At 44.8% G+C, this 12,377-nt stretch overlaps 1 protein-coding gene across 1 annotated transcript in view; it reads right to left on the reverse strand.

The window, feature by feature from the left end:
* evpla (envoplakin a) overlaps window positions 1-12,377 on the reverse strand; it is a 71,678-nt gene that overhangs the window by 33,509 nt on the left and 25,792 nt on the right. The window contains exons 3-7 of the mRNA XM_048554839.2: window positions 10,158-10,312; window positions 7,047-7,170; window positions 4,340-4,471; window positions 2,517-2,558; window positions 1,056-1,217 (exon numbers count right to left, since the gene is read on the reverse strand). Of these exons, the coding sequence (XP_048410796.2) occupies window positions 1,056-1,217; window positions 2,517-2,558; window positions 4,340-4,471; window positions 7,047-7,170; window positions 10,158-10,312 (615 nt within the window). The remainder of the gene's footprint in view (window positions 1-1,055; window positions 1,218-2,516; window positions 2,559-4,339; window positions 4,472-7,046; window positions 7,171-10,157; window positions 10,313-12,377) is intronic.

Genomic DNA, 12,377 nt, shown 5'->3' on the forward strand with positions numbered 1-12,377 from the left:
AATAAGAGCAATTATCCCATATGTTCATGTTGAACACATTCTTTCAACAGTGAAAGGGAGAAAAAAGATAAACTTAATCAATTTAATTAACATGTCCAACAAATGCCGATGGTTGCTTATAAGACGAGAGCTAGGAGGGTCAATATGAACAAAATCAAATTTGCTGGAAAAGCTCAGCAGGTCTGGCAGCATCTGTGGAGGAGAAAACAGAGTTAATGTTTCAGTGTCCCTTCCACAGAATCCAGACCCAAAATGTTAACTCTGTTTTTTCCTTCACAGATGCTGCCAGACCTGCTGAGCTTTTCCAGCAACTTTGATTTTGCTCCTGATTTACAGCATCCGCAGTTCTTTCGGTTTTTATTTAGTGTCAATGTGAAGGTATTAATCGATTATGATAGTCTCTACTGTTATACGTCATTGAGGTTACTGTGTAAAAACAGGCCCTTTGGCCCAAGTTGTCCATGCTACCCAGTTTTCACAATTAATCTAGTCCCATTTGCCTGCGTCTGATCCCTATCCCTCAACACCCATCCCATCCATAAACCTGTCCAAATGTTTCTTAAATAACAAAATTGTACTCGCCGTTACCTCTACCTCTGGCAGGCACTCACCACTCACTGTGTGCAAAAATTACACCTCTGGGTGTTTTTGTATCTTTCCCCTCTCACCTTAAACCCATGCCCTCTAGCTTTAGACTCCCCTCCCATGAAGAAAAGCTGTGCGCTAATCTGCCTTAACTGTGCCACTCATGATTTTATAGACCGCTATAAGGTCACCCCTCAGTTTCCCCCGCTCCAGGGAAAAAAGCCCCAGTCTACCTGGACTCTCCTTATAATCCAAACCTTCCAGCCCAGGGAGCATCCTGGTAAATCTTTTCTACACTCATTCTAGTTTAATGATATCCTTTCTATCGTAAGGCAACCACAACTGCATACAGGACAGCAAACGTGGCATGAACAACATTACACAAAATCATTTCAAACCCTTCACTGTACTGTTGAACATTCACTACATGTTCATAACTTCATAATAATATCTTCAATGGTCACACACACCTCGTACTGCCTGCGGACCTCCTCTGGCACCAGCATTTTATCACTCCAGTCTTCCTTGATGATCTTTTCCTGTTGGTCATTCAGGAGGACCAGCTGTTTGGTGCAGTTCTGCATGTAGTCATAGAGACTGTCCAGTTGGTGCTCTCGCAGCTTAGTGGATTCCTGAATAAAAACAAGTGTAACTCCACCAGACAACAGCACTCCCCAAATTCAAAGCCTCTACCACTGAGAGGGACAGGGGCAGCCTATACATGGGAACACCACCCCCTGCAAGTCCCCCGCTGAGCCACTTGGAAATACATCGCTATTCCTTCAGTGTGGCTGGGTCAAAACCTGGAATTCCCTCCCCAAGAGTATTGTGGGTTACAGACATGACAAGGGCTGACGTGGATCAAGAAGGCAGCTCACCACCATCTTCTCCAGAGCAATTAGGGATGGGCAATAAATGCTGATCTCATTAGCGATGGCCACATCCCAAAAGCATGGGGCAGCATGTTGGCTCAGTGGTTAGCAGTGCTGCCTCACGGCACCAGGGAACCGGGTTCGATTCCAGCCTCGGGAAACTGTGCAGAGTTAGTATGTCCTCTGGATGCTCCAGTTTCCTCCCACAGTCCAAAGATGTGCAGGTTAGGTGGATTGGCCATGCTAAATTGTCCTTAGTGTTCCGGGATGTGTAGGTTAGGTGGTTTAGTAGGATTACAAGAATAGGCTAGATGGGTTGGGTCTGGGTGGGATGCTCTTCAGAGGGGCAGTTTCGGCTCAAAGGGCCAAATGACCTGTTTCCACGTGTAGAATAGAAGCCTGCTCTTTGTAATTCAATAGAGGAATGGGTGATGATAGCTTTCAACAAGCATGCATTGCCAGAATTAACAAGCCAAGGAATCTGACCAGTTAAGAGTTTTGAAACGGACTGGAGACCAGAACCTAGGCGGGGGAAGGTACAGCCGCGGGGCTTTAAGAGGAGAGGGATCCAGAGGTCCATGCACGTTAAAGACACTGAGTCGCAAGCCTGACGCACCAAGGAGGAGAAACCATGCGGAGAGTCTTGTATCTCGTTCGGAAAGTTAAGCTGACAGAGGTGACGTGAATCCCAGGAAGTCAAGCTGAACGACTCTCTAACACTAGAAAACTACGCGAAAAACAGAGAGAGGAGGATAGAGGATCAATGGAGATAAAGAGAGAAACAATCTGAAGAGAGAGGTTCCTCACAAGATTCCCAGCACTAGCATCTTTAGCCTCAGGCAGTTTGAGGCAATGGATAGCAAATCACTAAACTGATGGTAAACATTGAGTAAACATGTAGAAAGGAGTGACATTACACGGGCCTGCAAAACCTGGAGGACTGGGCCATCAGGAAACCTATTGAATTCATTCTGCCTGTACTGAGGGGTATGCAGGACAGATGGAGCCTGAACCCATGGGTGCTATAAGCTCGCTCATGAGCAGCTAATAGAAACTCACCACCAGGTTCTTGTATTGCTTCTGGACAGAATTGAGCTCCTTCTGTAAGGCAAAGACAAGACATAATTTCTCACATTACTTCATGAGTTGTAAGCACTTGTCACCCACCTCAAGCTACACACAGAACCTCATGCATCATTTCAGAGATGGCTAAGAGTCAACCACCTTGCAGTGGGCCTGGAGTCACATGTAGGCCAGATCAGGTAGGGATGGCAGATTTCCCTCCTGAAAGGCCACTGTGCGCCAGATGGGTTTTAACAGCAATCACAATCACATTCCAGATTTATTTGGTGAACTTAAATTCTGACAGCTGCTACTGAGGGATTTGACCCCACGGTCCCACAGCATTAAGCTGGAACTCTGAGATAACCAGCTCAGTAACATTACCTTTGCACCTCAAGCTCCCTCCATCTTTCTGCCTGTTTCACCAGTTGGTTGATGTGAAATGTGCAGTTTTTCACAAAGCTGACTGGCTGTTAAACCTGATCCCTATCTGACTGGGACAGAAGTCACATATTTGGCACATATTGCTGTGCTCCATTCTCCAGTGTGAGGAGGATCCAACAACAGAAATAACAATCATCTAGCAGTAATGCTCCTCAGATGTCATCAGTTCAAATGCCGCTATGTCCAACTTTTAAAAGCAGCTGGCTGTATTGATAGCCAGCACTAATGGGAACTGAATCAATTCCTCAGCCCAGATCAATCCTGACTCCCAGCCATCAATCCTCACCTTGGCTGTCAGTAATTTTATACCAATTACTATTGAGCCACTGTTCAGGAGCTTTAAAATGGAACATATCCTCTTCCTATTTCTGTTCAAATTGGCACAAGACAATCCTCAGAGGCACACTGGGAAATCTCTGTGTCTGACACAGTTTTGGTTCAGGTGGAACAGGAGTCGCAGACAGACAACACAAATAGTAAGTCTGTGCACTCATAAAGACCAGCCCCAACCAGCAGCAAACTGATCCATTCCTGTTTGACTCAAAGCACAAACTTACCAATACATTCACTACAGCATCCAGTCTGACACGCAGCACGAGTGTGTACAAGGTTCACGTGCTATTTTGAATGTGTGGTTAACTCAGGCACTCCAAAAAATTAATTCCTCATGAAAATGAGCCTCCATTTAGCATCTTAGTTTTCAAAATGCAGTGCTTCTTCAGTATTGACCCAACAACAGTGCGGCACTCCCTCAACACTGACACACCGACAGTGCGGCACTCCCTCAGCACTGACCCTCCGACAGTGCGGTACTCCCTCGGCACTGACCCTCTGACAGTGCAGTACTCTCACAGTGGTATAAATGTGGCTGCCTAGATCATGTTCTCTATTCACAGTCATGCAGAAACAGACCCTCTGGCCCAGCCGGGCCATTCTGACCGGATTTCTTAAACTGAGCTGCTGCGCTCTGATACAATGGTCAGTCATTAATGATGCTCACAGGTCAGGAATTCTTCAATGCTGGCTCACATGATGGTACTGAGGAGCTAACGAGAGACTTTAAGGGGACTCTGTGGACCCAGTCCTTACCTGCTGATATTCGAGCACTCTCTATCGCTCTCTGGTGCTGGGACTTGCCAGAATAGAGTTGTCCGGAGAGGGAATTTTGCCTAGTAATGACACCTCACCTGCTGAGCAGTACACGCCAGGGTCAGACTCTAATCCTGTCTGCTCTGGGATGTAGCTGGAAGAAACATTTCTGAAGTAGTGCCAATTACTAATGGAAGTATCATTGACAACACTGGGTTCGAACAATGACTGTGGCCCTCTGTAGTTTGTAAATGTTGGCTTTGCCCACGCCTAACCCACTCCTTTACCGTGTCTTTGATGGACTGGCTGTTGATCTGCGGGCTGTAAGCTTCGATCTCTTTGCTCAGAATGTGGTGACTTGCAATCTGTCTCTCCAGCTCTGACAACTGTGGTCCATATCCGCCATTATTGACTTCCCTCTGTGAACACAGAAACAGAAGGTGGTGACGGGGGTTAAAGCATGAGGATAGAGGTGACGGCAGAGCAATGCAGACAGCTGTAGAGGCAAGGTTATATCTGGAACAAAAACAGAAGCTGCTGGAAATGCTCAGCAGGTCTGGTGGCATCTGTGAAGTGAAAAATTCAGAGTTAACATTTTGGGTCCGGTGACCCTTCCTCAAAACATAAGATGAAAGCTGGAGTGCATTGTAACCAGTGAATGGTAACTTTGAGGCATGGGGAGACAGTTATGTCTCACACACTTTGTTCATTTGCTGGTGATGTACAGTCATAATGCCATACAGCATGAAAACAGACCCTTCGGCCCAACTAGTCCATGTCAACTAGGCATCCCAATCTGACTTAGAGACAGTTGGAACTGCAGATGCTGGATTCTCTGAGATAACAAGGTGTGAACTGGATGAACACAGCAGGCCAAGCAGCATCAGAGGAACAGGAAGGCTGACGTTTCGGGTCTGGACCCTTCTTCAGAAAAAGGGTCTGAAGAAGGGTCCAGATCTGAAATATCAGCCTTCCTGCTCCTCTGATGCTGATTGGCCTGCTGTGTTCATCCAGCTTGACACCTTGTTATCCCAATCTGTCCAGGCCACACTTGCCAGCACTGGTCCCTGTCCCTTCCTATTCATGTACCCACTCAGTTACTTTTTAAAGTTGTAATTGTATCTGCCTCTGTGAGAAAACGTTGCTCCTCAGGACCCTTTAAAACCTTTCCCCTCTCACCTTAAACCTATATCCTCTGAAGTCAGAAGTCACACGACATCAGGAAGTCGCTTCACCTGAGGAAGGAGCGGCACTCCAAAAGCTTTTGATTTCAAATAAATTGATTGGACTATAACCTGGTTCCATATGACTTCTGAATTTGTCCACCCCAGTCCAACACCGGCATCTCCACATCTATACCCTCTAGTTTTGGACTCCCCTACCCTGCGGAAAAGACCTTGGCTATTCACCCTATCCATGCCCCTCATGACTTTCTAAACCTCCGTAAGGTCAACCCTCAGACTCTGATGCTCCAGGGAAAATTCTATTCAGGCTGTACCTGTAGCTCAAATCCTCCAACCCTGGCAACATCCTTGTAAATCTTTTTTGAGCCCTCTCAAGGTTAACAACATCCTTCCTGTAGAAGGGCAGCCAGATTAGTGTGCAGTATTCCAAAAGGGGCCTCTCCAACGTCCTATATAGTCACAAAATGATGTCACAACTCCTGTACTCAGTGTACTGAACAATAAAGGTAAGCATGACAAAAGCCTTCTTTACCATTCTGCCTACCTGTGACTTGATTTCCAATGAACTGTGTGTCTACACCCCGAGGTCTTTTTAGGTTTGGAGTGTTAAGCATGCAGTCAGGCCCATCCCTACGGTCACTTCTTCGGAGCATAATCAGACAACATTGGACAGTGAGGAAATCGTAGCAAAAGCAAAGCCAAGGAGCAGGAATTGGCCATTCAGCCCCTCATACCTGCTCCTCAGTTCACAGCTGATCTCATGATAACCTGAAACCAACAAGCTCTGTGGATACTGAGGAAACCTGAAATGAAAATGAAAATAGAAATTTCTGGAAATACTCAGCACCTCTGTCAGCATCTGTTGAGAGAGATACAGTTCAGGTTCACTTTAGAAACATCAAGAAAAATAGAATCATACAGGCCACAGTGGCCCACTGAATCAGCACTGCCAAACATTCTTGACCTGAAACATTATCTGTATATTTCTCTCTGATGGGTATTTCCAAGATTTTCTGTTTTGTTTGGAGAAAATGCAGAAGTGATTTGAAAGAATGTTACAAAGGAATAAGAAACTTGAGTGTTGAGGATAGATTGAAGATGTTGGGGAGTGTTCTCCTTGCAGAGAAGAAAGTTGAGAGGAGAGTTGATAAAATCATGAGTGGGTCGGACAGCGTGGACAGGGAGAAGCTGTTCCTGGTCATAAAAGGAACAAGAGTGAGGTGCAATAGGTTTGACGCGATGTGCAAATGGGGAAACATGAGAAAAAAGTTTTGACACAACAAGAATTGGGGTCTGGAAATGTGTTTGGGGCAATTGAGACATTCAAGAGGGTCATTGGATGGTTATTTGGATAGAAATGGTGTGCAGGGATATGAGGGAAAATGAGTTTAGCATGAAGGTATAGAGTTGGTGCAGGCCCAGAGGGCCGAATGGCCTTTTCCTGAGTCATAACAGTTCTAAGACTCTGTGTTTACATGGAAGGGAAGACGAAAAATGGCAGTTTGAAGGATGGTGGATGAAGAGGATGAAGAGGAGTTAGGGAAAGAAATCCAGGTGCAGGCTATTGAGGTCACATACAGAAATGGAAATGAGAATGTGCAGTGACCTCTGAGGACTGTGGACCTCAGGAGGTTATGCCACAGCTGGAGACAGAGGCCAGAGCTGATGCTGAAAATGAAGGTGAGGATTTGGATTGGGGTAACTTCTGTCAGTGTCAAGAGACAGAGCAGTATGAGTTAGCATGCAGGTCCTCACAGAGCTTGTGTTGTATACGGGGAAGGGAGCTATTGGAGGGAAGTGAATACTATACCTGTTTCTGTGCCAGGATGTCAGACCAGTCCACAGAATTGTCTCCTTTGGGAATTTGCAGCTTCTCGTAGAGGTCTCGATAAGCTGAGCACTGTTTAGCCCAACGCTCATGCATTCTCTTGATACTAAACAGACATGAAACACACAAAATACTGATCAGGTTCTGACTGGCTAACTTTGCAGTTATTTCTAATGCCACATTGATGCCAGCCAATTTTTAATTGTCAGCTGTGCCAACACAATACAGCCTCATTGAATCTCCTCTTCATGAATCCCCTCTTCACTGAATCCGCTCTTCACTGAACCCCTCGATACCATTCCAGTCTGTAACTCACTCCCACTGTCTGTTATTCTGTATATAAACTGCACTGAGCCCTTCGATTAGATTCCAGTCTGTAACTCACTCCCACTGTCTGTTATTCTGTATATAAACCGCACTGAGCCCCTCGATTAGATTCTAGTCTGTAACTCACTCCTGGTATCTGTTATTCTATATACAAACCACCTGAAACTCTCGATTTGATTCCAGTCTGTAACTCACTCCCGGGTAATTGTTATTCTTTTGTGTTTTTAAATTAGATCTCAGCCTGTACCTCACTCCTGACCATTCTCTGTATAAAACATCTGATAAGTTTCTGGCCTGTAAAACAGTCCCTGACAACCATCGTTCTGTAGACAATCATGCTGAATTCAATCAGGAACAAAAACAAAGTTGCTGGAAAAGCCCAGTGGGTTTGGCAATATCTGTGAGAGAAAAAACAGAGTTAATGTTTCGGGTCAGGTGACCCTTCCTCAGAGCTGGATTAAATCATTGCCTATAAGTTATTTCTTAGCAGATAACTTTCCAAATCACTGCTCAATCTGTTGGTCTTGCTCCCTTGAGGCAAGTTTCAACACATTGGGCTGTAACATCCCGTTATGTAACCCCTGCATTTAAATAGCGCCTGAAGTTTCAAATTATGCTGACCCTGAACACACACACAAACGCAGCGCAAGTATGCAGTAAGTCCATTGTCACTATTCCCACATCCTATTCAAGGATTCTTGTTTTCAAATATCCAGTTAATTCCATTTAAAAAGTACACCCCAAATTTGTTGTTCAGGCTAATCCTTGTCATGAAGGATTCTTTATTTGGAAAAGATCCCTTCCCCTACCCCAATGGCCCCCCCACCCTCATTCTTTTGCAAATTCTATGGACAGAAATTCCAATACCCAAGGATATTGGGTGGCACCTGGATCTATGTGTGTGTGTGTGTCAGTGGATACATTGAAAATGAGATCAGGAAAGCCATGTGGCTTGCCACAAGGGAGCAAGACCAACAGATTGAGCAGTGATTTGGAAAGTTACCTGCTAAGAAATAACTTATAGGCAACGATTTAATCCAGCTCTGAGGAAGGGTCAGCTGACCTGAAACACTAACTCTGTTTTTTCTCTCACAGATATTGCCAAACCCACTGGGCTTTTCCAGCAACTTTGTTTTTGTTCCTGATTGAATTCAGCATGATTGTCTACAGAACGATGGTTGTCAGGGACTGTTTTACAGACCAGAAGCTTATCAGATGTTTTATACAGAGAATGGTCAGGAGTGAGGTACAGGCTGAGATCTAATTTAAAAACACAAAAGAATAACAATTACCCGGGAGTGAGTTACAGACTGGAATCAAATCGAGAGTTTCAGGTGGTTTGTATATAGAATAACAGATACCAGGAGTGAGTTACAGACTGGAATCTAATCAAGGGGCTCAGTGCAGTTTATATACAGAATAATAGACAGTGGGAGTGAGTTACAGACTGGACCCTAATTGAGGGGCTCAGTACAGTGTGTGTGTGTGTATGTCAGTGGATACGTTGAAAATGAGATCAGGAAAGCCATGTGGCATGGTGGCTCAGGCGTTAGCACAGCTGCATCACAGCACATGGGATCCTGGTTCAATTCCAGCCTCAGGTGCTTCAGTTTCCTCCCATGGTCCAAAAATGTGCAGGTTAGGGTGGATTGGCTGTGGGAAATTGCCTGTAGTATCCAGGGGTTTGCAGGCAGATTAGCCATAGGAAGTTGCCCATAATGAGCAGGTTTAGTGAGATTAGCGATCATAATGTGGGGATAGGGTCTGGGCGGGATGCTCGTTGGAGTGTCAGCACGGGCCGAATGGCCTGTATCTGCACTACACAGATTGTATGGCTTATGGGAATTGTCAAAATTCTGAATTAGAATCTATCTCATCACCCATTTTCATGCAGCCAGCTCTCTCAATCACTTTGAGGAAAATCCTAGGATCTGAACCAGGTCTATGTGGGTACAAAACCTGAGAAGGTCAAGCCACATGGGGCTAGAAATGCTTAGGACCTAAATAAGTTTCAAACTGACTCAGTTGAATTACTTTTGCATGCCTCTCCCCTGTTTACAGTTCAGCACTATCAGTTTGAGCCCAAGTTTGAAATTAACTTTATTCATTCTCAGGGTGGGCGATGACATTGCTGGTGGGTGAAGCACATTTATTGCCCATCTCTGATGGTCCTGAGGGAGTGCATGGTGAGCTCAGCCCATCTGCACATCTGAAGACCACTGCAGAGAAGTGTCAATGTTGCTTTTGAACTGGAGTCACATGTAGGCCCAGACTGGGTAAAGGACAACAGGCTTCCATGGTGAAACAAAAATCAAAAGAATTGCAGATGCTGTAAATCAGGAACAAAAACAGAAGTTGCTGGAAAACCTCAGCGAGTCTGGCAGCATCTCTGAAGAAAAGAAATCAGAGTTAATGTTTCCGATCCAGTGACCCTTTCTCAGAATTGATGGCAGCCGATGGGGAGGGTGTAGGGAAGGGGGGGGTCACCCCAGTCTCTAGAAGGTTAGGGAAGGGGGACCCGAAACGTTAACTGATGTTTTCTTCACAGATGCTGCCAGATGTGCTGAGCTTTTCCAGCAACTTCAGTTTTTGTCCCTGGTAAAGCAGTTAGGTTTTTGGGGACATCATGCTCATTTTTGCAGACAGAACCTTTTCATTTTCAGGTTTTCTAGTATGTAGATCATCAAGTTGTCCAAGAGAGACTTTAACTCGTCCTAATGATGAGGGCATCCACAAAACAGCAATGTCCCGTAATATTCAACTCACTCAAGTTCGATATCGGATGCCTGGGGATGTTTCAGCTTCTTTGCCTTGTCTGCATCCAGAAAAAGATCCTTAAGCAGTCCCTCTGACCGAGCCAGATTTTCATTGTTCACAGACTCGTATTTGAATGGGCGTTTGTTCTGGTAATTTATAGTATCCTGAAAATTTAATCAAGAGAAGCAAATATAGTCAATCTATCAGAACATATCATGCTTGTGCACACAGTTTGTCAAGAATTTATCCTATTGTCCTATTATACTATCCGTGGCATTTTGAGTCAGCTTTTAAAATTTCCATCACGTTATCTAACATAGCCTGAAAATCTACAGAGACTTGTCTTCCTCAACTCTGTGGCAAACTATCAGACTGATCATCCAAATATCAACCAGAAATTTCCTGCAATTAAGAACTGGATAGACTGAAGTCACTGTCTTCAAGGACTCTGTTCTCCAGCGACTGACTCATCCTGGCTGCACTCTGAGCCTGAACGATATCACAAAGCCAATAAAACTTAGCAGCAGAAGTGTTACATTCAGCCCACCGAGTCTGCTCCATCATTCAATGAGATCATGGCTGATCCTCACTTCCACTTTCCTGACTTTTCTTTGATTCCCTCACTGATTAAAAATGTGTCTATCTCAGCCTTGAATATACATAATGATTCAACCTCTGGCCTGAAAGAAAAAGTATTAAATTCTTTATTGAGGTAACAGTAGGATAGATAAAGGGGAACCATTGGGTGTAATAAGGTTAGATTTCCGGAAGGCATGTGACCAAACACCACAAGTTAAGCAACTTATAAAGATAAGACCCTATGGTATTGGGGGTTAGATATTAGTATGAATGGAGGTCTGGCTAGACAGCGAATTGTCTCAGCGCATTTTCAGGGTGATAAATTGTAACCGGTCGAAGTGGTATATGGATAATAACTGGGGCCAATTATTTATGATATATTAATGACTTGGATTAGGAGAGTGAATATATTAAATTCAAGAAAACTAAACAACCACAGATGCTGGAAATCAGAAACAAAAACAGAAATTGCTAGAGAAACTCAGCAAGTCAAGCAGTATTTGTGGAGAGAGAAAGTAGAGTTAACATTTCAGGTTCAGTGACCCTTCTTCTGTAATATTACCTCTGCTTTCTCTCCACAGATGCTGCCAGACCTGCTGAGTTTTTTCTAACAATTTGTGATTTTGATGCAATAGCCGATGACACAAAATTAAGTGGAAAGGCGAAAGATGAGGATGATACAGAGTGTTTGCAGAGGGGTACAATCAGGTTAAGCGAAAAGTTGACAGATAGAATATAGTGTGGGAAAGAGTGAGTTTATGCACAGTGGCAAGAAGAATAGAGGAGCTGAATGTTATTTAAAGGAAAAAGGCTTCACAAAGCTACAGAGGGATTTGGGAGTCCTCGTGCATAAATCACGTTATGTGCAACCTGGGGGACAAGGCTGACTCTGAGAGGGACTACCTCCACCATCACATTAGCTCAGCGGTTAGCACTGCTGTCTCACAGCACCAGGAGCCAGGGGTTGATTCCAGTCGTGGGTGACTGTCTGTGTGGAGTTTGCACATTCTCCCCATGTCTGCATGGGTGTCTTCCAGAGACCAAATATGTACAGGTTGGGGTGGATTGGCCATGCTAAATTACCCACAGTGTCTGGGGAGGTGCAGGCTAGGTGGGTTAGCCATGGCAAATCCAGGGTTAGAAGGTGGCAGTGGGTCTTGATGGGATGCTCTTCAGAGGTTCGGTATAAACTAAATGGGACAAGTGGCCTACCTACACACCACAGGGATTCTATTATCCCAGGAGCATCTATCACCAGCTTGCTCACCACCTGAGCTCATTCTTTGACCATGACTTCATTCCCTCTGAACTGGACTTTCTCCAGCACATTGCTGACCACATCCTTTCCTCCATAAACTCATTCCAAACTCTGCGGCCCATATCCTCACTGTTCACCCTAACCCTGGCTTCCCTCTCTGAAATAGATGTTGATTAGATTATTCCAAAGAACAACGTGTGTGTGTGTGTGTGTGTGTGTGTGCATGCACGCACGCGCGCGCTTGGTCTCCCGGCCAGTAGTAATCCCTTGGTTTATCTACAGATATATCTCACTACTGACCATGGGGTCTTGCTGAGTGCAGGTTGGCAGCACCAGGTTTGATGGGGTCTCCACTTTCAAAATGCTTAATGTGTCAGAAAGCTTGGTGGACT

This window comes from Stegostoma tigrinum, chromosome 22, assembly GCF_030684315.1.
Source record: "Stegostoma tigrinum isolate sSteTig4 chromosome 22, sSteTig4.hap1, whole genome shotgun sequence".
Lineage (NCBI taxonomy): Eukaryota > Metazoa > Chordata > Chondrichthyes > Orectolobiformes > Stegostomatidae > Stegostoma > Stegostoma tigrinum.